This window comes from Electrophorus electricus, chromosome 16 (genome assembly GCF_041902795.1).
Source record: "Electrophorus electricus isolate QZ-2024a chromosome 16, ASM4190279v1, whole genome shotgun sequence".
NCBI classification, from domain to species: Eukaryota; Metazoa; Chordata; class Actinopteri; order Gymnotiformes; family Gymnotidae; genus Electrophorus; species Electrophorus electricus.
In genome coordinates this window covers 23,292,776-23,320,187 of record NC_137512.1, presented here as the reverse complement: position 1 = coordinate 23,320,187, position 27,412 = coordinate 23,292,776, and the positions used below count along the sequence as shown (strand labels likewise).

Sequence of the window (27,412 nt, the reverse complement as noted above, 5' to 3'; positions counted from 1 at the left end):
ACGTGCGAACGCACTCCTGCCTCGTTCATTCACGAGCTCGGCCCGTGCTGTCGCGCGCTTCAGCACCGGCGCGCTGTGGACGGGGCACCGAGCCCGCGGAGCTGTTGCGTGGCAAATTCAACCAGTGCGACTTTTCGGATATAGCTGATACTAAGTAATTAGCTGATACTAATTGCCAATCTTCTTGAATTAGCGGTGAAAAGCGATGTGATTTAAATGTATGGAATGTATATGTGACTGTGCGTGTCTGACGCGGGCTGCTGCGAAGTGTGGTAGGACCGTGCGCCTGTCAAGTGCGCTTTTCAATGCGTGAAGCGCCTAGCAGCGGTGACTTGCTGAGCGCCGCTGAGGAGATTCGTTTAGTCAGGAGGATGCTGTTAGGAAATGCCTGCAGAAAGAGAGGATGAAATCTGTCGAAAGGCGCTGGAACTACTGTCCGAGCTCTGCTCCAAGGGAGAAGTGCAGAATGACAACTGCTTGGATTTTATCTACTATTTTCGAGATCTCGGCAGACCGAGGTTTTCGGACTCAGGTAAGGATTTTTCCCCTCCCTTAGAATCCACTTTTGAGGATTTCATTCGAGATCTGTGTTGGAATCTTAATCGAGTATCTTATAGTGTATAAGATACTAAAAGCAGGATAATTCTAAAATAGTAGAAGACGGGATGAAATGCACGCGACCACGATGTCCATTCCCAAACTAACCCAAAATCTCTAAAGATTTGCATGAAACACTGGGGAAACTAAACTTGTTGATGTAGCATTCGCTTTTCACCGCTCTGGGTGCTTTGGCGCGTGCGGAAGACCTTGGCGATGCACATGAACGGATTATTTCACTGCAAATGGCAAATGCATTTCAGAGGGAACTCGGTAAGAGCGGAGACTGGAGATGAAATGTGTTCCCGGAAAGAGCCCCACCCGTGTACCGACGAGTGCTTTCACAGATCGGATCAGCGCACAGACTATTAGATTCATGCTTCTGGTCTTATGAGGGCAATGCTAAAATTACTCCTGTTCACTTCTAACATGCATACAGCCTAACGACACAATTAAACTCACTTACGTAAAGTTTCTGACCTCATGAAGTTCTCATTATTCAAGTAAATCTTTACAGTCATGTAATCAAATAGCAAATAATGTTTTAAATTATTATTTAATAATAGTAAATAAGAATAGTAAACAACTATAGCAAATAATGTATTATTCTTATCTAGTAATTTATTATTATTATTATTATTATTATTATTATTATTTATCTTATTTAGCAGCAAAATGTCATTTGACTTCATTGGTCAGTAGTCAGGGAGATTCGTCACCAGTGTAAAAGAAAACTCATTTCAATTAACATTTGCCATTAAGACCACAGTTCAATGTATATTAACCTATTTGGTGCTAAATGCCTTATATATCAGACCCGTACTTTGTGTGTCTTGCACTAACATCATTTTCCTTAAATCTTAAAGTGAAATTTGACTATAATATGTGTTTAATATTCAACTTTTAAACTCTTTTCTGCATCTAAGCTACATAGGCACTGACGGTAAAGATTATATCCCTTTATCTATGTAAAAGTATATTTTGTTTTGTTTTTTTCAGGAAAGAACAGCTTTATCCGCAGACTAATGTTTTGATTATATTTGTGTTGCTGTTTTGTTTGTTGTTTTTACTCATATTGCAGTAGATCAGAAATGACATATCCAGGATCTGCTGCTTGTGTTGGCACATGACCTACAGGAGATCTTAAGCCATTCCTGGTCTGGGCCATTTAAAGGTCATTGTGGTTTACTCGTTACAAAGGGCAGGATCTGTCTATATCAACCCTCATTAGACTCACATAGCCAGTCACAAGTGACCGCAAGAACTGTCTGTCTGAAGTCAGACTTACTAGCACATTTATGTGGAGCAAAAGCAGTTTCATTTCAATGACTGGTCTGCTAAACCTGACAGGCAAGGAATGTTCTATATTTTGTGTAATGAGCCAACTTCTCCATTCTGTCACTGAACAGTTATTCTATTTTGCTCAGAATTCATTAGGGAAGATCTAATTATGGTATCCCAAGCAATAGCTATATATTTTACCCAAAAGTACGATGCCAATCAGATGTATTCAAGTTCCAGCAGAATGCTCTACTTTGCTAAGTTTTGCGATACACCTCATCTGGGGTGAAGGAACGGCGGAGTGAGGTGGTTTTGTGCAGCAGCTCTGCACCGTCTCAGCTGCATGCCATATGTGACCTCTCCGTTACTTCTGTGATATTATTACTGTCATTGCCAGTGGCGTCTACGATTACCTGCACACCCTCTGGGCCTTCAGCATGCATCTGCTTCCTTTCATCCTTTGTTTCTGTCAAGAACACACAAAGCGCCATAGAAACTGCCACAGTGCTGTTGCTTTGCTGCTCTCCCTCCCAGACAGTCGACGGTCTTCAAACGCCCGTTGTCCTTGGAGACCGCTGTATATACAACATGTACTCTGGCATGGTTGCTGAAGGCTCAAGGAACCGTGGTCGTGATTCTTTTCCCTGAAGAGGTGTTGCAGGAGAAGGCAGCTCAGCTGAGCCTGGGGGGGGGGGGGGATGTGCTCCGTGCCTCCATAGCTCCTGGTGGCGCTGCGCCACAGACCACATGTTGGGACAGAACCTGAGGGAGCCCAGCAAAGTGAAAACTTCATAACATAACGCTGGCCAAGTGCTTCCAAGTCAAGTAAACCCTGTGTGATTGAAGGCTGTGGCCAATCTCGGAACGCCGGGCTAAGATGCGATATGGTGATCCGGCTGCCGGGAGTCTGTGTTCTGCTCCTGGGCGCGACCGGAGCAAAAGGCAATCAGCGTTCAGAAGGACTTTCTGGTTGACAAACACCCATTGTGCTGGTGGTGAGGGGGATTAGATGAGAGTTCTGTAGCGCTCTTCTGCTCGTCTCCGCCCTGCCCAGAGATGTCTATCCATCAATCAGCCTGATCGAATGCACAGTGTACCTCTTCCACCGCAGTAAAAGGTCTCACCTTCAAATTTAGATCAGTGGTTGACAGAGGTGTCAGAGCCAGCTGCTGCTGAAGTGAACTGTGTGAACCTTTTCTCTTTTTTTTTTTAAATGTACTATATGATGCAACTCCGTACATTTCAGCATGTGTGAGCTGGCGCTCATCTGCACATGCACATCCTTTCCTAAAGGGGGCGCTAGCATGTGAAAGATGAGTACGACCCTTGCCAGGCCTGCCTTTTCTTCAAAATGTGTCACTGCGCTCCTAGAACGACGCTGTCTGACGACTCGCGCCGCGCGCATCTGCTTTCGTCTGTTCCCCGCACCTCGCGGTGGCTCCTCCCACCCGCTGCACCTGGGCCGAGTAAGCCTGCGGTAATCGCATCTCACCGGATGTGCTTTAGATCAAACCCGGAGCACGTGGGAGAAGCAACGTTCCTATTGTCACATCGGAATTTAAAGTGGCGTTAAAGGTTCCATACATTTGAATCCCAAGTTGTTCATCAAAGCTTTGGATTAAAACCCGAGTGGGTGCCTCAGCTGCATTTTCTCTGCCTTCACTGAATACGGCCTCTGTGCACTTGTTTTTGGAGCAGCGGGTGGGGGTGGGGGTAAAGATAAAGACAGACACACAGAAAGCCCTTTGAAGTAAAACTCAAAAGGTATGTTAATGAGACGGAAATCTTGAACAAAGCTACCTTTTATGCTGTTTACATGCTTTTTCCGGTCTAACTAGATTAGGAAGGCACTCCCCTGGGACACGGCCAAGCCCTCTCAGCACGAGTGATGCCACGTCTAATCGGCCACAGTAAAAGTGCGCAAAGGGACGGATCAGTCACAGAGTGCTAAACGTGGCTCACAGCAAACAAACCCAAGTGTTACCACTTAGCGTCACCTCGGTGGTTAGTGGCAGCATTAACGTGTTGGCTTTGTTTTGCTCAACAACTCTTTTCCTGCAGAATCTCTATTGCCAAGTCACGCAGTAACGGAACGCACTTTACTGTCTACCGTGTTAAAAGGAATTCCAGACAGCCCATAACAGTCCGTCAGCCCCCCTCCGCTCTTGTACAATACAGCCAGAGAACCAACACTGCCCAGAATGCCTTTGGCTTTTGACCTATGACCCCTGCACAGGACACACGGGTGCATGCCCATCAACTGCTCTAGCTTGGACTGGTCCATTTCTTTGGCTTGTGTGGAGTAAATGTTACATGCTAATGTTTTTATATTTCATATTTTGGATTCTTTTTTATTTTGGGGTGCTTTTTTGCACAGCGTTTGTGTAATTCTCTCGAAGCACAGGCAAGCAGAAGTGACTTCAGAACCTTTCCCTCTCCAAATCCACCATGAAAACCAAAACAGTGTTGACAAGTATAGACAATGTTAGCAAAACACGAAACAATACCACGCACAGCATATAAAATAATAATTTTACTAAAGTAAAATAGACAAATAAAATACCTTGTTGGCTGCATGCTATGATGAAGGGGATTGTCTTTAATCTGCAACTGTTTGTTTATTTATATGTACCAATCAAATGAAAGTCTTTTGTGACACTTTAACTGAAGGGTATTAGGAGGTCATGCTTGCAGGTAGGTGCTGAAGAGAAACTCACGTGTGAACAGCTCAGTGAGGTTCACACACACCTTCAAAATAACATAACATAATAAACGTAACATGAAATAATTTGTAACAATGCAACATAAATACATTGCTCAATAATGAGGTTAGTATTACAAAGTAAACAAATTATATAATTTGTATACACTACATAATTGCAGTTACAATCTGCACAGCACTGTTTGGCGTTTATTTATTTATTTTCCTCCTTCTTACTGATCTTGATATTAACAGATCGGTTTATTTGCCCTCTGGCCAGTTAAAGTTGGGAGTATCTCAGATTGCCTCAGTTTTTCTGATTGCAAGACACTTGCAAGAATTTAACCCTCAAAAACCTGAGAAATAAAGGGATGCACTTCATATCACTCTCTGCGCTGCACTGCAGTAGTGGCACTTGCTAATAGACTTTGATGGCCATCAGTACTATTTGTGACTACTACTACATCTGTGTGTGGAAATGGTGTTGTACTGAACACACATCCTGCAGACGCAGCACTGCTTGAAGCATGTTTTCTGATTGCATGTTTTATTCATGCGCTTGGAAGTGTCTTCCCATGATTTCAGTGCAGTAACTGATGTTACCTGAGTTCCCTGAGCTCCTGTTTGGTGAACTTGCTAGTAACATTCCCATTGGCTAGCCTCGGTGTCAGTAACATTCTCATGAGGTGCTAGCATTTCTCAGCTATAAGAAATGGGTTATGATTACTCTCCCTGAAGGTAATCTTGGAGTACTCATCCATATGTCACTGTTCATTTACATTCAACCTTTACACAGCCAACTGTAAAAAAAAATTTAATTATTTTAAGGTTTAAGAGTGCTTACATTAATATTTTAAAGGGTCAAAGCCACAGGATGTCCACTGCTAAGGAACAAAACCTTTGTTATGGAGATTAAGTTATGGCAATTTAACATGCCACTTCTCTTCTCCAGCCTGAGCATACAATTAGCAGCACATGCAGAATTGAATTAGCTCTCAGTTCTTCCATCTGTGCCTGTTATATTGGGTCCAATTAGGCCAATTACATTGTTGAGAATTACAAAAGGAAGCACAGGGTTACAGGTGTAAACCATCAAAAGAGGACTGATTTAGGACCAGCCCACCCTCCGCCTGACCTTCTTAGTCACCGTAGTGGTACAGACACCAGTTCAGTATCCCTGTACTGATATGCGCTGTACAAATGGACCCTGAGATGAATCCCACAAACACAGAGGTCAGCTAACGTTCTGCCCATGACGCCTGAGTAAATGTCAGTCTTCACACATGGATCTTAGCTGTGCTTATAGTGGATAAGCAACAAAACTGACCCCTGTGGGGCAGCTGAAGCCGGCACAGGTACTTTGCCTTGGCGTTGAATATCACGGTATCTGATTGGCTACTTTGGTACCCTTTGCTTTAGCATTGAACATCACAGTATCTGATTGGCTACTTTGATACGCTTAGTTTGTCTGTCAGCAGAAAGTCAACTGCTCAGACTGTCCATCTGTGAGAAGTCCTAAGAGCAAGCCGTGTTGACACGGTATGTGTTTATCAGTCAAAGTGAATTTCACACGTCTATTCTAATAAATGCCTTAATGACACTGTTTCTTAAAGAATACATTTGAGTCTGTCCTTTGATAGTCACGTGATTGACTGTGGCTGTCCTATGACCAAGTGCATTGGGAGGCTTTTAACGAATACACGAGTCCCCTTCAGTCTTGCCCTGTGATATGCTAGAGATAGAAGGCTGCTGGCTGATTTCACAATAGTTCTAGGAAGACCTGAGGTATCTAGCACCTCACGTTCAGGGCCTGTTATGGCAATAAAGGCATAAAGAGTCCCAAATAAACCTCTTTCAGACACAACATTTGTAATTTCAGACCGCATCAGGCCTCGGGTACTGCTGGCACAAGGACGCACGTCTGAGACGCTGAGACACCGAGCTAGCTGGGCTCCAAAAGCCTGCGTTCATCAAGCTAACAGCCTTCCCAACGTAGAGAACCAACTGACATGTTGATCTGCTTGCTTACAGACACTTGACTGTAAGTGACGCTGGAGTTGGTTCAGACTGAGACACACAGGACAGACAGTGTTCATCATATGACCCTGCTGGTGTGACGTTTTTTGTTTTGTTTTTTGGGGTTTTTTTTTTTAAAGGACGTACTTGATTGTGTTTTTCTGTCCATGTCTGTCTGTTACAAAAATTCAGTAACTCAAATTTTGAAACCCATTTTCCTTGATTTCTTTTCCCCTCGCACTTACAGTCTCTCAAATCTCTCCCTGCTACTTTGGACTGTGTTTATAAGCAATCCTAAAAGAATGTCTCATTTAACGTCTCGTTTGCAGGAATACGGCACTCAGTCACCCTGTCCTTTTCTGTGCCTTTTCTCACCCTAATGGGAACAGAGTGAACAGAGATGCTATAGATCCAGCGTCTTCTCCTGACCTGCAAAAGAGGATGAGAAGGGGCCAGACTGAACGTGCACGAGTGTGCGGCAGTGTGACTAAGACCCATTCAGCCCGCACTAAAAGCCTTGCACTGTCTGTGTGGCCTAATTCGGAGACGGCGTCCCTCGAGGACAGCCAGATGGCATGAATGAAGACAGGAGGAAGAGAAGAGTGGGGAAAGAGAGAGGGGGGGATGGAGTGAAAGAGGGGAACAAAGGGAAAAGAGTGATTGGGAGAGAATAAGGAGGGATGGAAAGAGAGTGAGTGAGTGAGAGAGAGGGGGAGCTGGAGAGTCGGAGTGTGTGTGTGTGTGAGAGAGGGAGAGAGAGGGGGAGCTGGAGAGTCGGAGTGTGTGTGTGTGTGTGTGTGTGTGTGTGTGTGTGTGAGAGAGAGAGAGCTGGAGAGTCGGAGTGTGTGTGTGTGTGTGTGTGAGAGAGAGAGGGAGAGAGAGCTGGAGAGTCGGAGTGAGTGAGTGTGTGTGTGTGTGTGTGTGTGTGTGTGTGTGTGAGAGAGAGAGAGAGAGAGAGGGAGAGCGAGAGGGAGCTGGAGAGTCGGAGTGTGTGTGTGTGTGTGTGTGTGTGTGTGTGAGTGAGAGAGAGAGAGAGTTCCAGGCATTATATCACTTGCTGTTCATTCAGCCCTTGTGGTTGGCACTGCACACTCTCAGATCTGAGCCATGTCCTTCTGTAATGAGACATCCTTCTGTGTCCTGTTAAACAACACGTGCAGTTCTACCATGCTGACTGCTGCTTTTATCAGAGACCTTCTATGAGGCTGCATGGGACAAACCATCTGTGGATATAACACAAATGTAAAGAAATCAAATGTTATTTTCTAGTCTATACAGTATAGAAATATAAATTTATAGCTATAGTGTGTTTATTTTACCTTCTTTAGCCTGTAGATATGTTAGTATGGCTGGTAAGATATATGTTTTAAAAATTAATTTTCACACTTTTGACACATTTCTGTATAGCCTCTTAGTGAGTCACTTTTCAGGTATCACTGATCTAGAATCAGTGTACACAAGGCGGGTTGTGCTTATAAAGTGGCCTTAGCTAAAGGTGGAGATTTACTATTGTAAGACAAGCAATCTGCAGTGTCACGTGTGTAACCCATCAGAGTAATGCAAGATCAGTGAACAGTAAAGTTGTGCACTGTTTCTTCACACCCCCCCCCCCGTGTGCCATAATGATATCTGAGCTGCAATATAAATATATGACACATGCTTTATATAAAGGATTGTTTTCTTGTATGATGAATAGGGTTTTTTTTTAATGCTGTGATATTCTCCACTTCACAAGGGCATGATGGCACTCCTCTGGCACCTTGCAGCTGTGATGTTTCTTGTGTTTGTACATTATGTAACATTAAATAACTAGCTCCTGTGTGTGTGTGTGTGTGTGTGTGTGTGTGTGTGTGTGTGTGTGTGTGTGTGTGTGTGTGTGTGTGTGTGTTAGACGTGTCTGTGAGCCTGCTGTCACTGTTGGTGACCTCATGTGGCCTGGCCCTGTTTGGAGTTTCACTCTTTGTGTCCTGGAAGCTGTTCTGGGTGCCATGGCGGGACCGCTTCCTGCCGGCCTGCCTGCGGGAACCCCAGGGCGAGCAGCGGACCGTCCTGACCGACGACGAGACCCTGGAGCACGAGTACAGTGCCGACTTTGCCAAGGACTCATCCGTGCCCACGCTGGTGCCCGACTCGGCCATGAAGATCAGCCACACGTCGCCCGACATCCAGCTGGAGGTGCAGAGTGCGGGCAGGGAGCACAACCCCCAGCACGTGGCCCGTGTGCAGAGGCAGATCACAGACCCAACCTCGTCCGTCCGGTAGGTCCCAGCCGTGACACACACTGAACTCCGAGACCAGCGGGACTTGGCTGTGGTCCCGGAGGGTCGGACGCCAGCAGGCTGGTGCCTTCAGCACACCCAGGTGGTGGTTAACTGAGAAGCTGAATCAGATATGTTTGGGAGAGAAATCGCCAAACTACTGCCTTCCAGGACAGAATTTAGGCACCTGTGTCCTAAACAAAAAAAGAACTTAAAGAAAGAATCCGAAAAACTATAGCACAGGTGGTTGATTTCATTACCCTGTAAGACTAAGTGTTTGGGAAGGCAACCTTTTGTTTAAAATGTTTAATCATCCCTATTGCAGAGTTTTGGGACTTCAGCTGATGTTCCTCAGCCTGTAAACACAAGACCCATACTGCCCATACTGGCAGCATAGCAGATGTTGCACCGCTGCCATGGTGATTAAGGCTCGGTCACAGTTTTAGCCCAAGATTGATGGGTAGCTATTAGCAATGCCTCTGTTAGCAATGCCTCTGTTAGCAATGCCTCTGTTAGCAATGCCTCTGTTAGCAATGACTCTGTTAGCAATGACTCTGTTAGCAATGCCTCTGTTAGCAATGCCTCTGTTTGGAATACCTGTTTGGAATACCTCTGTTAGGAATACCTCTGTTAGCAATACCTCTGTTTGGAATATCTCTGTTAGGAATACCTCTTGGTCTTCCCACTATAGGCATAACTCAATCCGGAGGCAAATGAACCTCTCCAACCCCGACTTTAACCCCGCCCAGTTCCAGAGGCAGGAGTCCCTGTCGGGGCCAGGTCTGGGTCGGATCAAGCCGGAGCTCTACAAGCAGCGCTCGGTGGACGGCGAGGACGGACGTCGGGCACACAGCTGTGGCCGCCTCCACTTCATCCTCAAGTACGACTGCGACCTGGAGCAGCTGATTGTGAAGATCCACAAGGCTGAGGACCTGCCCGCCAAGGACTTCTCAGGAACCTCAGACCCCTACGTGAAGATTTACCTTCTACCTGAGCGCAAGACCAAGCACCAGACCAAAGTGCACCGCAAGACTCTCAACCCCGTGTTCGACGAGGTCTTCCTCTTCCCCGTGGCGTATGCGGAGCTGCCTGCGCGCAAGCTACACTTCAGCGTCTACGATTTCGACCGCTTCTCACGCCATGATCTCATTGGCCAGGTGGTGGTAGACAACTTCCTGGACTTGCCAGACTTTCCTGGGGAAACTAAACTCTGCAGAGACATCGTCTACGTCACTGCGGTAAGCCTTCACTTCCGGCTAGGGTACAGATATAGGCCACGCCCCTTTGTACATTTGCCAAACACTTGAATGTTATTAATGTTTAACAGTGTATGGATGGGTGAGAGCTGCATGTGCCAGACACGCGGCTCCTCCTCTGATCCTCAAATCATCCTCAGATTGTCAGATCCTCAGATCCTCCTCAATGATGGCTGCTGCTGATTTTGGCTTGTCAGAAGCTCGCAGATGTGTTGCCCTCTAAAGCCGCATGGTGGACTTCGTACTGATTTTATCTCCAGCAGTAAAACTATACAGCAAAACCCATACACTAAATCCAACCACTAATCTCAACCACTATTCAATATTCATCACCTTTCATTAATTATTTATTGACCAAATGCAGAATAGGCCCTTACTCTAAGACTATAAACTCTAAGGTTATGTAAAACACTTTTTTGTCTAATTTAAGTAATATAACATGGAAATAAAAATGTTTTTAGGAGCTTCTGAAGAGGGACATTTAGGGTGATGAAATAACTGAATGAACTGGTTTATAAAAAAACGAAGTGATCATCCCCTGGAGCAATGTTTGCTTGGGCCTAGTCCAAATATTAGATGTGGCAAGCTGCAGTTTTGTCCTGGCTTTGACTGAGTGTGTACAGAGCTCCTATATGTGACAATCTAGAGCTGTCCTGAACTCGGCCTTACAGCCATATCGGGAATCTATAAAAGGAATTTGGATACTGATATGAGTGGCAGGTTCAATTGAACAAACTCAGGGAAGAATCACAAACAAAACTTTTAACAGCTAAGCGCAAAATGGATGTGTAATTGGACCAAGGCTTTAAAAGGATGCCACATATCCCCTTGCTTTTCTCCTTTGACCTTAACATACTTCTTTGGGGATGGACCTTTGCCCCAGCATCAAAGCCTGCAGGCATCTGAATGTAGTTGTTACATACAAATCGATAACTGCTGCTGATTTTGGTCTAGACTGTCAGTGGCTTGCAGCTCTTTGGCTCTCTAAAGCAATGGTCTCTCAGTGACCTCATCCAGGTTTTACTTCAAGGAGGAAGGGTATGCAGCAGTATTTATGCACTAAATCTTAATTAAACTTAAACTTAATTAAGTTAAATATCAGCCACTATTCTTCACCCATATCTCTATTTTTTATTAGAGAAACTAAGGGCAGCTATTGTAGAGCACCCCTGGATCTTGGAGATTAAGAGGCCAACAGTGGCTGCATAGCAAAGCTGGGATTCAATCCCACAACCTTCCAAGTGCTAGCCCAAAGTCCTCTGCTTATCTTTCATCAAGTTAGCGCCGCCACTGAGCTGCAGACGTTAGAGAAAGACGCGGTTGTTCTAAGAGCTGAACTTCAGTGGGAGAAGGGTAACGCAGAGGAAATGGATGTGAACGTTTAATTGGTCATTATGAGTCCAAGACATCTTTAAAATGGATTATGTCATCATTCATAAGTTATATTACACCCAGGACAAGGCATGACAGCCTTTTCAAAAGAATTGTCTTTAAGCAATAAAAATTGAAAAGAGATAATTGGCTGTGAAATTATTACATTACATTTATGGCATTTAGCTGACGTTTTTATTGAAAGCGACTTACAATTATGACTGAGTGCAACTTGAGTAATTGAGGGTTAAGGGTCTTGCTCAGGGGCCCAATAGTGGCAACTTGGTGTTGGGGCTTGAACCAGAAACCTTCCGATTACAAGTCAAGTACCAAATTATGATAATTGGGCTAGTTTGATGCTAGCATGCTTGAGCTTTGCTCCTGGGTGAGACCACCAAGACTACAGTCCATGATGTTTGAAGGATTGTGGGACTATGACAGATGCTTCTGGTGCTTCACCACTCCCCATGGCAGCTGTTATTGTCTAACCTCTGCTTATGAGTTCTGATGAACCTTACCGAAAGCTTCTAACACTCTACAGCACATGTGGGTCACAGATCAACACAGGCCTCTGCATGCTATCGTTAATCACACATATGATATATATGTTTGTGTTCCTACCCTCAAAACAGAAGAGTGAACTGGGAAGGAGGGTATTTTAGAAAGCCAGCCTTTGCCCTGACAGGAAGCTGCAGCTCTTGAGATGTATGGTATTAAGTACTAGAACACCACTACTAGGCCAGAGTTTGGCTCAATTGGGCAAATTAATTACTGACTTACTATGGTCCCAAAGGAACACTGTATTCACACTTACTTAGATGCCCTCAACTACCAGTGACTCTTAGTATTATATTGTATTCCACACTATTTTTGTCTCTTTACAAGCCATTTTTGTTTTAGAAACTTTTTTTGCATCTTTTCGCAGTTTACGTCGTCGTGTACATGCTCCTTGGCCAAATGTTAGTGTCAGCGTATCTAAAAACATCTGCAAGCATTTTGTTATGGCTCTTTCTGGTCCCATAGTTCTGAGAGGTTTGATTTTAAGTCTGTGATTAAAAGTGTAGGGGCTTCCTTTGGATGCTGTCAGGATCTTAGCACGGGTCTGGAGGGCCTGCTTCAGGCCAACAGCACACATCACATGATCACCAAGCCTTTCATTTGTAGGCCATATCTCCACAGACAGGCTAGCAAGGGACCTCCTGTAGCTGGAGCTGTACGTACATAAATGCATAAATTTATATACCTGATTTTTAACTTCCCATATGTAATGGGAGTGTGGTGGGGGGATGATAGCATTCATAAAAAATATGAAGGTTTAGATCTTTATACAAACAACCATGAGTAAAGACTCCATTATGTCGACAGCAGAGGGAAATGAATTTTGTTTGAAGGAGCTGATTTTAAAATATGCATGATGCCACTTCTGAGAGAGAATAAGTCAAAGGAGGAGAAGCCGATCGTTGCTATTGACTCGTTGTTCCTATACTTAGTCTTTGCACACCGCTCACTGGTACAGCTCATTCTACAGCCCATTTCGTAAACTACCATAGATGGAGTGGGGCTGGATTTGTGGTTCCATTCTGAGTGCCTCTGGGTCAGGCTGTGAGACCCCTGGAATGCATATTGGAGAAGTTCCTTGGTGAAGACACAATTACACGAGCATTTAGACGTTTCTCCAAAAATCCTACACTTACTTCTGTTTTCCTATGAAGAACATAAAAACATCTTTGGTAGCAGAAGTTCTTTTGACTCAGCTTCAAGCATTACTTTGTTTACTTAAACTGTTGTTTACTTAAGTGGATTTTAGGTAATTTATGCAATTTACCATCGTATTTTCACATAAGTAGTCAGATCAGTTGTTTTGCTTAGATACGTTTTGGGACAATTTTCAGTTGTTGCAAATGAGATTTGTGTCTGACTTTGAAATTATAACCTCTAAGTAAACATACTGATACTAATGAGTAGACATTAAAAACAATCGGATGTTAAAGTTAACTCAATCTTAAGGAGTCTTAAGGAGATATAACCAGATACATGAAATTAAGTTAGAATTTTCTCAAAACACTAAAAAAATTCCTCGCTGACATTCTGAATCAAAAGTCTATACCAGACTGGCTTTAATGTCTCTGTGTTGTGATATTTAATATCACTATATACCATTTGTTGTAAGTGATGTTTGATCAGATCTGATTGTCTTGTAATCTCTGGATCACCTATAAATAAAACACAAAATAATTAATGTATGCAAAGGGCAGCCTGGGGTGGAAGGGTGGGGGGGGCAGACAGAGAGACACTGAAGAATCACTAATCCGGAAGAATAAAGGTCACTCGGGATGATCGAGTGCCAGGGAATGAGCTGCCAGTGAGCCGTCAGAGAGACATTTTCTGAGTCCTGAGAAATGACATTTCTGGAGGAAATAATTGAAATAGTTATACAAAGACATAAAAAGTCATGTTGTTATTTAGCACTTGTATATTATTGGATGATAGCATGGTGGCTTGGTGGTTAGTATGTTTGCCATGCAGTGCTAGGGTCTTGGGTTTGAGTCACTATCTGGGTAGAGTTTCCCTGTTCTCTCTCTCTCTGTGGGTTTCCTCCCACAGTCCAAAAACATGGAGGCTAGGTTGATTGGATACTCTGTATCAATGTGACCTGTGTGTATGTATGTATGTCCAGGGATGGGTGGTGCTCTGTCCTGGTCTTAACCTCCTCCCCTTCCCCTGGTCCAGTCCCCTAGGGGGCTGCTTCTTGGTGCTATGTAAATCATTCAGGCCCATAACCAGCCAGATTTGCCCCAACACTCCAGTGCTCTGAGCAGGAGACACTCTGGTGAAATGTTCCAGCCTGGTTTGCTTTCCTTCCTTACTCGATGAGTTCTGTGTGTTCATGTGCACATCTGACACCTGATTGTTTGCTCAGATGGCTGTAACTTGGTCCAATCAGGAGTTAGAGGAAGTCTAAAATGACTGTGAAAATGACCGTGGTTGGGGCGGGGCATAAGAGCAAGGTTAGAACTGGGAGGGGCAGAACACACCCAGACTTTGCGTCGCCTGCTCATTACATCACGTAACTGGTATAATCACAGCCTTGTGCATACGGACACGCTTTCGGTTTTTCCTTCGGACTTCCTGGTTTCTCTTCATTCGACTTCTCTCGTGTCGACTCTGCTGCTTTCTGCTGTGATGTGGCTAGTCCTGCTCTCCTCAAATGAATGCTTTTGCTCAGAAGTGCTAATGCGACTTACAATTAATGAAAGCGAACGGGGCCCAGTTAGCACGTGCACATTAACCTCATGCTAAGTGGCCTCTGATAGCTTTCTTTCATTACTGGTTATGTAAAGCATTTTTCTTGAAGTGTCTCTTTAAAAGGCCATCGGGCGAGTGTAGAAAGGTTGACAACGCTCCGCAGGGACTTGTGAGTCTGGATAATCACACAAGATAGACTGCCTCCAGTTTCTCTCAGCCATATTGACCCTCTTCACAACTGTGCCGTAATCTCATCCACAGTGCGCGAGTGACCATAATTCCACCGCTGACTTGATTTAAGTGCTTGTGAGAATAGAGGGGACTGTTATTCTATAGTCTACAGATGGAGGGGTGTGATTGAATTAGGCTGCCTGAGAGGAAAGGGTGTGTTCCCGCGCTCCACTCCTCAAACGCTCGCTCACACAGAGCTCGCGCACTCGAACGGCGCACGCTGGGTTAAAACCGACGCACCGGCTCGAGCGTTGTCATGGCGTCAGCACTGCTGATGAAATGTCACTTTGCTTCCCCACTCCATCGTTAACACACTACAACAAATCGATCCATGTAAATTATTCAAATGGATACTTATTCTAGAGGCAGAGCAGAAAGGTTGAGCCCAACTCTGAAGCATTGTCTGGTTTTCTGCTATAGCAGGTCGACTATTTGTCATCATAACCAAGAAGGCAGGATGTGTACTGATATAAAAATGGATACTCCAATTGTAGATTATAATCTGTTGAAAAACTCTGTCTCCCTTGTTGCTAATGGGGGTTTTCGTTTTCAACGTAAGTTTTCAACAAGACACTGCAAACAAAAGACACTTATTTATAGTAGTCGTATCCTACAGACTAATTACAACTCACAAGGAACATCAAGGTGTGTGCAGTGTATTACAACAAGCACGAAGCATTCCTTTGGAGGGATGTCTTAGTTGCAGAACCCATGTGGTCAGAAGTATTTATTTGTTGGCAGTGTCAACAGGATATGTTGCCCCACTCTACTGAAATCAACTCTGCCTCTCGCTGCAAGCCTTTTTTAACAAGACGGGGTATCTTTCAATTACATCAAACATTTTCTTGGTGTGATTAGTGTCAATTTGCAGCTCTCAGTCAAACTATTTCTTCAGCGAGCAACCGATCAGATTCACTCAAATTCCGTTTCCAGAGTGAAACACTAGCGGCATGTATCAGATCTCGGTGTCCCCCAGCTCACACAGGCTTTTAGCCTGGTGACAGTCCTCATGCCTCATCCCCTAATGAGGTTAGAATTTGTAGTATTTCAGTCCGCCTGAAATGGATAAAAATCAGGTAAGCCTAATTGTGACAAATTAGAAATACATTGGCAGTAAGACAGGTACAAACAGAACCCAGGGCAAAATTAGGATAGTAGGACATTAGTGTTTTCTACTGATAGTACTAGCAGCAGAGCAGAATTGCCTCTCCAAATCCTAATAGCACATTACTAGTTTGCATCTATGTCGAGAGCGGCAGTGTGTGAAAGGGAGCGTGACCTCGCCTCGCCTCGCCTCGCCTCGCCTCGCAGGAGTCTGGGCTGTCCCAGCCTGCTCACAAGCAGCTACGTCCTACAATACAGTGGACCAAAGCTCGAAATGGATTTAAGCCATCGAATGTATCTAAATGACCTATCGTATCTAACCGAGCCAGTGTATTTACCTGTATGTGACAGTACCTAGCTGTTCTACCTAAAGGTACTGTAGTGTAGCAAGCAGACCTCACCACCAGCTACTCCCTGCTGGGTGGTAATGAACACAGTTCCAAACCTGCCGGGCTCATGCAAGGGGGACCTGCTCCGATAATGAACCCCTCTCTGCAGTCAGGCTCCAGTGACCTTTCAGTCCAGGGCTGATAAACGAAATCTCCTGCTGTAAAAGGAACCTGTGGGGCCCGATGCACTAGAAGCCGGGCAGAAAAGAGGGCACACTTATCCTAGCATGCCCTTCCAGCTCTGGGGATGCGTGCGGCAGAGATTACGGGATGTGTAGTGTGGGGGTCAAAGGCCCTGAAAACCCAGTGTTTGTACATAGTTACGTGTGTTACACTCCCATTGATCACAGGAGCACTGTATCCAATTTCGTAAACCGTAATGAAAGTTCTATTGCTCTGTTAACAAAGTGAAAAGGACAATTGGTATTCAGCAGAAATCGCTTTCAGTCACTAATAGTGTCATTAGCGTTTTGTTTGGGAAAGTGTTCCTTCATGTTTACCAAATGGATTTATTACAGCACAGCAGAGGAAATTCTACCTCAATATCTCGGTAAGGAGCCACCATGGCACTTATGTTCCTGTATCTGAGTGCATTAAGATGGCTCAGCGTGATCAGGCTCTTAGTGATAATCCTACTACGGCCTCTGACATGCTCTTAGTGCCATTACCATCCAGCCTGGTCGTGCAATGGAGTGTTTTCCATTAACATATATTGGTGAATAATTGGGAAGGCCTGGATATCCAGGCAGCTGTGTGGTTGGGGAAGGCCTGGCAGCTGTACGCATTAGAGAACCATTTAGGCTTTGCACACAGTGATTTATGGCTTATGTACGATTCAATGACTTATTTCTCCATTTCCTCTGTCTTGTTGTCTGATTCCATCAATGTGCAGATGGGAAGCAGAACAGGGAAAGCATGCGTCTGGAGGAGCTAAAGCGCAGTGACGTTTAGCGAAATCTAATAGCTGGTCAATTTAATATAGAAATGAGTAAAGTTTTCCCATCTCCACCCAGGTACAGGTAGGAACTACAGCCCACTTTGTTGCCATGACCACTCTGTGTTAGTCCTCCACCAGCTCTGCATAAGTGCAAAGTTTCTGACCACAGGACCTTTGTGGCAGGATATTTTTAGGTGGGAGACCAATCTGGACACAGCTGAAGAGTGGATCTGAATCTGAATCTAAATGCGAAACTGAATAGTGATATTAACACATAAAAAACCCTGCAGTGCCACTGCAGTGCCTGACACTAATTACCATGACACCCAGTACCATGGCGCCCACTACCATGAGGCCCAGTACCATGGCACCCACTACCATGAGGCCCAGTACCATGAGGCCCAGTACCATGGCACCCACTACCATGAGGCCCAGTACCATGGCACCCACTACCATGAGGCCCAGTACCATGGCACCCACTACCATGAGGCCCAGTACCATGAGGCCCAGTACCATGACACCCACTACCATGAGGCCCAGTACCGTGAGGCCCAGTACCATGGCACCCACTACCATGAGGCCCAGTACCATGGCACCCACTACCATGAGGCCCAGTACCATGGCACCCACTACCATGAGGCCCACTACCATGAGGCCCAGTACCATGGCACCCACTACCATGAGGCCCAGTACCGTGAGGCCCAGTACCGTGAGGCCCAGTACCATGGCACCCAGTACCATGGCACCCAGTACCATGGCACCCAGTACCATGAGGCCCAGTACCATGAGGCCCAGTACCATGGCACCCACTACCATGAGGCCCAGTACCATGGCACCCACTACCATGAAGCCCAGTACCATGGCTCCCACTACCATGAGGCCCAGTACCATGGCACCCACTACCATGAGGCCCAGTACCATGAGGCCCACTACCATGAGGCCCAGTACCATGGCACCCACTACCATGAGGCCCAGTACCATGGCACCCACTACCATGAGGCCCACTACCATGAGGCCCAGTACCATGGCACCCACTACCATGAGGCCCACTACCATGGCACCCACTACCATGAGGCCCACTACCATGAGGCCCAGTACCATGGCACCCACTACCATGAGGCCCACTACCATGGCACCCACTACCATGAGGCCCACTACCATGAGGCCCAGTACCATGGCACACACTACCATGAGGCCCACTACCATGAGGCCCAGTACCATGGCACCCACTACCATGAGGCCCACTACCATGAGGCCCACTACCATGAGGCCCACTACCATGGCACCCAGTACCATGAGGCCCACTACCATGAGGCCCACTACCATGAGGCCCACTACCATGGCACCCACTACCATGGCGCCCACTACCATGACGCCCACTACCATGGCGGCCACTACCATGGCGCCCACTACCATGAGGCCCACTACCATGGCACCCACTACCATGAGGCCCACTACCATGAGGCCCAGTACCATGGCACACACTACCATGAGGCCCACTACCATGAGGCCCAGTACCATGGCACCCACTACCATGGCACCCACTACCATGAGGCCCACTACCATGGCACCCAGTACCATGAGGCCCAGTACCATGAGGCCCACTACCATGAGGCCCACTACCATGACGCCCACTACCATAGCGGCCACTACCATGGCGCCCACTACCATGACGCCCACTACCATAGCGGCCACTACCATGCCTCTATCGTGTCAGTGTCACTGTTTGCCCAGTTTTGTCTGGTCAGTAGAGGACCTGTGGTCAGAAACTGACCAGTGATCAACAGGGTAGAGTGTAACTGATAAAGTAGATGCACCTGATACATAATATAGCGGCTAATGAGGGCAGCAGCAAACTAGGTGCTTGTAATACATGGGTGGTAAGAGCACTTCCTTCTTAGATCAATCAGAGTGTTGGGGCCTGCAAAAATCTCTCTATCTCTTTATTAGAAAACATAAGACAGCAGTACGTGAGTAGTTACTCACCCATGTTCAAAGTCAGAATGCAGGTAATTTAGCATCCATCACACAGGAGCAGGTCTGTGACAAGTGCCATCTAACAGGCTAACAAACTCCGTTAGTTCACTGAACAAGATTCGTCTCTTCACTGCCTTAGAGGGTTAACCGTAGCCATTAGGTTAAATGGACAATCTTAGTTTGTATTCACCTTGAGAAAATGGGAACCCATTCACAAGCTCTTCATCTCAAGCCAACTGCTGTCCCAGAATTCCAAGCCAAGCACCAAGATCCTCCTTTGGCTGTCATTAATCAATTACTTTCTCTCAGAATTTTCCCCAATTAAAAAAAAAACATTTAAATGGTGTGTTCTTGTGAAAATGATGCTATTTTAAGAGAGGTGATAATTAGAGAGCAGGTCTCCGCTTGAGAGTGAGAAGTGAACAACTAGAGTGGGGGAAGCAGGATTTTCTGATGTGGGGAACGCCTCTCAAAAGGCCCGCCAGATCCCACACAACCTACTGGTGCTTTCCGCTGAGTCCCAGTTCCCCCAGTGCCGCTGCCCATCAGCTACCTGCATGCGGGCCTGCTGTAGCAGGCCTGCTCTAGGTCCGCTGTTCCGGGGCTTGTGTGCATACCCCTTGTCAACGAATCCCAGCTGGTTGGAATTTCACACTTTCCAACAAAAGTGCTAGAGAATGCTGTTACTTATCCAGTGCTGAGCTGATAATAAACCGAGATCCAGTCCTGAGATACTGTTTTTTGGCGTGCGTGTGTGCGTGCCTGCGTGTGTGTGTACGTGCATGTGTATTTGAATAAACTGCTTTATAACTGCTTTACATCTGTGTGGCATGGAGTCAACTAACATCTGACACCTGCGAACAGATATTCCAGCCCAAGATGACTGGACTACATTCCACAGTTCTTCTGCATTCTTGGGTTTTGCATCAAAAACAGCATTTTTTATGTCACTCTACAAATTCTCAATCGGATTGAGGTCTGGGGATTGGGCTGGCCACTTCATAACATCAATCTTGTTGGTCTGGAACCAGGATGTTGCCCGCTTGCTGGTGTGTTTGGGGTCGTTGTCCTGCTGAAACACCCATTTCAAGGGCATTTCTTCTTCAGCATGAGGCAACATGACCTCTTCCAGTATTTTGGCCTGGTATGCAATAAATGGGTCCAACTCCAAAGTATGAGAAACATCCCCAAACCATTATGCTTGCACCTCCATGTTTTACAGTCTTCACAGTGTACTGTGGCTTGAATTCAGTGTTTAAGGGTCATCTCTCAAACTGTCTGTGGCCTTTAGACCCAATAAGAACAATCTTGCTCTCATCTGTCCATAGAATGTTGTGCCACTTCTCTTTAGGCCAGTCAATGTGTTCTTTGGCAAACTGTAATCTTTTTAACACATCCTTTTTCAACAATGGTACTTTACAAGGGTTTCTTGCAAATAGTTTGGCTTCACATAGGCATCTTCTGATGGTTGCAGTACTCATAGGTAACTGAAGATCTTTGATTTCCCCGGAGCTGATCATTGAATGCTTTTTTGCCATTCTTATTATTCTATGATCTACGCGGATGGTAGTATTTCTTTTCCTACCATGTGTTTCGGGTTTTGTTTGTCATTTTTGTTAGCCAATTATTTTCAAGTTCAAGTTCGGTTTATTCGTCACATACATAGTCATACACAGTATAACTCGCAGTGAAATGGTGCTGCACTTCTTTATATGTTTTCTCATCTCCAATCAAGTTCTTGATCAAAGTTCTTTCTCCTTCGGTACAATGTCTGGAACGACCCATTTTACTCACTGAGCAGGGGCACCAGCAGGTCCAAATTTGCTGCCCTCCTTCTTTAAATAAAGGCCATAATTGACACCTGTTTCTTCATGGAATGAATGACCTCACTAATTGAACCCCACACTGCTATTAATTTGAACACACCCCTTTCATTAAATGAGTCAATTACACCCAATTAGCAGCGTGCATATCATGACTGTTGATTCTGTTGGTTGCTCATTACTCGGCTACACCTAGTCATGAATTTTTTCACGTTGTATTATCTTTTCTGCCAAAATCATTAATTAAATACATTAGTGATGTTAGACTGCTATTATGTGACTTTTTTCCTGAGTAATGGTTAGACGTTGTTAATAGTGCTTCCTTTTTAAAGGTTCCGGGATCTTGGCTTTGAGCCGATGTCCATGTGTGTATCGTGATTTTGCTACAGGATAACGTGGACTTGGGCGAGCTGATGTTCTCTCTCTGCTACCTTCCGACCGCTGGCCGCCTGACCATCACAATCATCAAAGCCAGGAACTTAAAAGCCATGGACATCACAGGAGCCTCTGGTACTCTGAGCCTTCATTAGCCCAGTCATGAGCTTACCTGCAGGCTGGTCAGGGCTTCAGGGAGACATGGGATTGTGTGTGCCACTCTAGTTTAAAAGCCAGTTTACCTTACTTGTAATTTTCCATACACGTGTGCTACACTGTTCTTGATGCAGTGTTGTAAAGTAACAAAGTACTTTATTTTACTTTATTTGTTTACAATTTAACTATTTGTACTTTATCTACATATATTTACTTTTCACCATCCTTTATTCCACATGTGAAGGTTTCATATTTATATTATATATTTACTTCAGAACCTTAGTTATGGTTCCAATTCATTAATTAATTCAAATGAATGTATTAATTTGTTGTCTAAAGAATCCTCACACAATTGCAGATCACAAATGGGCACTTAATGAAAGCCAGTGGTAATGTCTATTTTAAAGATTCTTCCACAGCTCATCTCATGGTCTCAGTCTACACAATGACACATTCTCCACATCTTCATTTGAACATGTTCTAATTTGGAAAATATAAGCAGCTTTTCATAGTTGCACTGTGAAGGCTGTCAGCAAGAGCTACTGAGATCAGCAGTCCTGTTTTAACCAGTATATCACAAAGTGTAATGTTATGCACATCATTATATAAAACCCTTTATTGTGTGTTGTGTTTATAACACACACAAATATGCACATTCAGCACACATTCCTGTCAGTTCTTTTGAAAGCAGAAAAGTCTCAAATTGAGAGACGCTTGAGTTTTCTTGCAGTAAGAGCTGAATACTGCCTTGGCTGAAGGGTAGTTTTCTAGCTTCTCTCCCTGTTCTGTGTTGAGTGTGACGTTTGTGGTTTATTTCAGATCCGTACGTGAAGGTTTCCCTCATGTGTGATGGACGGAGACTGAAGAAGAGGAAAACGTCCACCAAGCGCAACACGCTGAACCCCAGCTACAATGAAGCCATCGTCTTCGACGTCCCACCGGAGAACATAGACCAGATTAGTCTGTTAATCGCCGTGATGGACTATGATCGGTGAGGGAAGCTTCTCTGAGCCATTCGGCTACTCCAAATCCCTCCCCCTCCCCCATTTCTTCTTCTTGGAAACCGATGATTGCGTTTTGGAGTAAGTACTTCAGGACAAAGGCTGAACTGAGGTGGTGTTATTGAGACTTGGGTAAATTACTGATTACAGGGAAATTTATGAGGTGTTGATGTATATTCCACTCTTCCTCAACAGAAAGGAATGGTTTTTGTAATGAACTAAACCTGTGCGTTTTGACTTCTCCTTGACCTTTCCATGCTCAGTGGTGTCTGGTGTCACGTATAACACACATCAGCTGTAATTGGATGTTTTAACAGAAGCTGTCACATCTAAAATGGAAAAAAAATGGACAGCATTGAGAAGCAGTGGAGGTTTTAGAAGCAGTGGAGGTTTTGTGGTGGTTTTATTGTCCTTCATCTCCTCCAAAGGAAGAGAAATACAATAACACTGGTTTTCATACAAGAACAGATTGATATCACGTGTAAAAATGCTTCAGGGAGCGTTTGCCACTTTCACAAAGATGAACAGATAATAGGTCAGGGAAGACAGATCAAGAACAGAGTGGAGAGAGAGAGAGAGAGAGAGAGAGAGAGAGACCAACAAAGAGACAGCGAGGGAGAGAGACAGAGAAACAGAAAGAAGGCAGTAGAGGAGGTTTTTGCTTCTGAGTGGTGTTAAGAGTGAATATTTCATGAGATGGTATAATCTGCCAAACATCGCTGGCCTCTCATGCTCTGAGCTTTCCAGCTTTCACACTGGCACAGCGATACACGCACACATTACGATCTCAGTCAAAAGCTGATACAAGTAGCAGACTGCATTTCAGACCAGATCAGCTCAATAACGATGCAACTCGGGACAGTAAAGACCATTTCTGAAAGAAAAGATGAAAAAAACAGCTCATGAGAAACAGGAAGTGCTTAGAAATGCCATCTTTAAAAGGACTGTTAGTCACCCTAAAAGCACAGCCAGTCTCCTGGTTTGAGTTATAGCCTGGTTCACCTTCCATGTTGCTAGGCAGCCTTTTCTGCCCCTGCCTGGCCCGTAGCCTTGCCAAAGGGCCAGGAACTGTGGGTAGATTTCTCTCTGCTTCAGTTCTGTCTACGTGACCCAACGGCTGCCAGTTACTGGGTCGTATGATTCTGTTGAGAAGAAGAGAGGACCTGTGTCAGTCTTCCCATCATATCAAAGAACAGTCAGATGTCATCTTATAAACGACCCCCCTCAAATAACACTAGCGTTGCTCGGAGTCCCACTTGGTTCCTAGTGACAGACTTCAATATTCCATGTGGAGGAACTCTGCGCTACTAGGGGTTCCAACCTTGGAGCAGTTTTTTTTTTTTTTTTTAAATTACGTCAATATATACCAGGTTGTAACTACAGTATTTATGACAATAACACGAGCAGAGAAATCAAACCTTGTTCTCTGGACTTCTTTCATCTGTTTATCTCTGAGACGAGTCCCTTCTCTCGTCCACAGTGTAGGTCATAATGAGATCATCGGCGTGTGTCGAGTGGGGAATGCGGCGGAGCACCTGGGTCGAGACCACTGGAGCGAGATGCTGACGTACCCCCGCAAGCCCATAGCCCGCTGGCACCCGCTCATAGAGGTAACGTAGGAGAACAGGTCTCCTTTTTCTCTCAGCCTTAAGCCAGCTTTAGCTAGGTCTGCAGGCACGGAGGTCAGTTGTACAGCGCAGTTTGGTTTACTGCTCTCACACACCCACTCAACATTGCAAAATACTCACGATATCTAATCAGAAAGAAAAAACACAAAACCCCAAAAAACAGCCTTCAGGGCTGGAGTTTGCCATCTTCAATCTAATTCCAACCCTACTCAATCCCACCTGACTGCAGGCTGCACAAAGACTCCACATACATTTGCATATTCTGCTACACTGTGCTAGGCTAGAATAGATCAAAGATTGCGGCGTGTGTTTGGTTAGGTTTGAAAACAGGCCAATCGAATATAGGAGCACTACATATTACAGCAGGAGATGTTGGGTTAGAGTTGAGACCAACTTCTCCAGAACCAGGGGTGGATGCTCTTGCTCCGAACTTGGGCAACGGATTTTATGGGGAAACAGGAAATTGTGATTTTGTTCTGACAGCAGGAAGGCAACATGCAGTCCCTGCAGGGTCTGGAAGTGCGCGGTTTCTTATTAAATCTATTAGTGTAACAACATCCTGTTATCGTGCCTCAATCACTATCACAGTCATAGAAAACATTAACACCCTCAGTAAAGAAATCTGCTTTGCAGCTCAGCTAAGAAAACGTTATAAGCAAAGCAATAACTAAAACCGTGGGAAAGACAATAGAGATAATGTAGGAACTCGACGAATGCTCCTGGCCACAGGAAAGGCGGCAGACTCGGGTGGGGTTTTACAGCAGGCTTGCATTTACGTCCACCTGCGAGGATACCTTTCAGGAACAGGAGCTTCGTAATACCATGTTTCCTCTTCAGGGCTTTTCACATGTGTCTGCTTTGTCTTAGCTGCAGAGAGCTGTCAGGGTAAGGCCACTTCAAATCCCTTGCCTGTCCTGCCAGGACCCTCGAAACGAAAAGGGTTTTAGAGTCATTTATGCTTGTGCAAGGGGAACTAAGCAAAAAAAATAAGCAGGATGGCAGAAGTCATGCACTGAGCTTCACTCATCTAAAGAGTTCTGAAAAAGCTCACCTCAGGCAGGAGGAACTGGTGTGAAGGCAGGAAAGAAAAATTCAATCAGATGCTATTTGCTTCCTTAAGAGAGAGAAGTAGAGGATGGAGAGGTGGGGTCATTATGGGCGTGGCTCCTGAGTGACAAATGATTTAGGATCAGGGTGACATAACACCTGCTGGTAACATCCTGCCGTGAGAGTGGGATTTCCAAAAATTGAGACAAAGCGCTGAGTTTGTAATTGTATCTCAACCCTTCTCCCCTCTGCCTTGCATGTAGTGGAACTTTACTGGATCTTCCAAGCTGTCCTGTTTGCATCTGGAGGTGTCTGTGGATGTGACTATCCTGGCTGTACAGCCGTGGGCTCTAGACTCACCCATGGGGTCCAAACTCACCTGTGGGCTCTAGACTCACCCATGGGGTCTGTGGGGTCCAGACTCACCCGTGGGGTCCAGACTCACCCGTGGGCTCTAGACTCACCCATGGGGTCTGTGGGGTCCAGACTCACCCGTGGGGTCCAGACTCACCCGTGGGGTCCAGACTCACCCATGGGGTCTGTGGGCTCTAGACTCACCCGTGGGCTCTAGACTCACCCGTGGGCTCTAGACTCACCCGTGGGCTCTAGACTCACCCATGCCCTTCCCCCCCCCACCTCTCTGTTCCAGTGGAGCGGTCAAGGAAACACTGGTGGGAGTCAAGGCTCTTGTTCCTCTCTCAAGAATCCTCCGTCACCCTGACGACTGTGTCTGAGCTCCACATCGCCACGCTGGGAGGGAGACGTAGCAAATCGTTTCACTTAAAATGTGTTCACACACACAGTTAAATGGCACGCATGTACAGGACTTGCACATGGAAGAGAGTGTCTATTGTACTGCATGTCAAAACGACTATGTGTGAATATGTTTATGTTTATGGAGAAAAAAACACAAAGAAACAAAGGGAAACCCTGAACACGATTGTGTCTTTCTTTAAACTTCATCTGACAGGTACGTATTTTTGACAGTATCATGTTTTATGTACGTGTATAACCCCACTGTAAAAATTCATCGATGTTTGGAGTGCCGTGCATGGTTTTTGTGTGTGTGTGTGTGTGTGTGTGTGTGTGTGTGAAATTTTGTTCTTGCAGTGTAAAACGACTATCATTCTGTATGACAATACATGAGAAGTATAACATCAGAGTTGTTGTCCGTGATTGCTTAATGTCAAAACAAACTCTGCAGTCCTACTCCACCCAGCACAGACGAGCCTCTATGAGGCCAGACAGAACTCTACAAGACGCTGAATAGATCAGAGTTGTTCAGTCATTAACCCTCAGTGCTGAGACCAGCCCACGCCTTCACCCTCGCGGTTCAGAGAAAGCACATGATGTCAGACGCCAGCCGCACACACCCAACGCCTGCGCTCATCTTCAAATCAGTGGAGGGCACAGGGATGACACCGGGACCCTGGGGAAAAGAACAAACGCAATCTGTTACCGACGGTGACGGATAGGCCTTTAATCAAAGTCAAGTCGCACAAAGGTCTCCTGACACGTGGTGCTGCGTGGGTTATAACCCGCGATGTCGTTAAAATAACATCAGCCGCACGCTGCGGCAGTGCGGAGTCAGCAGGAGGCGGCTGTTGACGGCAGCAGACAGGTGGAGCTCACAATTACAGACAGCAGGCAGCGCTGGCTGATTGCCTGCGCGATGCAAACCGCTGCCGTCTCCTGTTCAAAACTCCCCAGCGTTTCTAAGGGACGCTTTCAGGCAACGTTCGTTAAGGCATGCTTCACGTCGCGTGCGTGGATAGTCTGTCCAGTAAGGTTTCAAATGTCTTGATCTCCTCGGTAGAAATAGGTTACCTTTCGTGCTAATAGTGACACCTTTTTTTGAAAGTTTGTTCAGCCCTTTAGGGCCGAATTCTGAATATTACAGGTCTGCGAACTGTAAAGCGGGACTCCTTTCGTGCTCTGCCGGCCGGCTCACTGAGCTGGAGGCGATCCGGAGCCCGGGAAGGCCCATCACACATCAGGTCCCATCACGCATCACAGCC

At 45.6% G+C, this 27,412-nt stretch overlaps 1 protein-coding gene across 2 annotated transcripts; it reads left to right on the top strand.

Annotated features, from left to right (window-relative positions):
- Window positions 1-26,541, top strand: syt9b (synaptotagmin IXb). 2 transcript variants are annotated; one of them, XM_027018226.3, is made up of 7 exons: window positions 1-532; window positions 8,487-8,853; window positions 9,545-10,091; window positions 21,577-21,697; window positions 22,538-22,709; window positions 24,200-24,329; window positions 26,044-26,541. In XM_027018226.3, exons 1-7 carry the CDS (start codon window positions 385-387, stop codon window positions 26,113-26,115), a joined length of 1,557 nt encoding a protein of 518 aa, XP_026874027.1. In that variant the 5' UTR covers window positions 1-384; the 3' UTR covers window positions 26,116-26,541. The 2 variants fall into 2 exon arrangements, with proteins under 2 accessions (XP_026874027.1, XP_081555326.1); XM_081699200.1 differs by having other exon boundaries at window positions 434-532; window positions 8,570-8,853.
- The last annotated feature ends 871 nt before the right edge of the window (window positions 26,542-27,412 follow it).

Bases quoted from the DNA above. Each gene is read 5' to 3' on its own strand.
- syt9b (XM_027018226.3), top strand. From the start codon at position 385: ATGCCTGCAGAAAGAGAGGATGAAATCTGTCGAAAGGCGCTGGAACTA. The intron at 533-8,486 runs GTAAGGATTTTT...TGTGTGTGTTAG, and splicing joins ACCGAGGTTTTCGGACTCAG to ACGTGTCTGTGAGCCTGCTG. The intron at 21,698-22,537 runs GTACTCTGAGCC...GGTTTATTTCAG, and splicing joins GGACATCACAGGAGCCTCTG to ATCCGTACGTGAAGGTTTCC.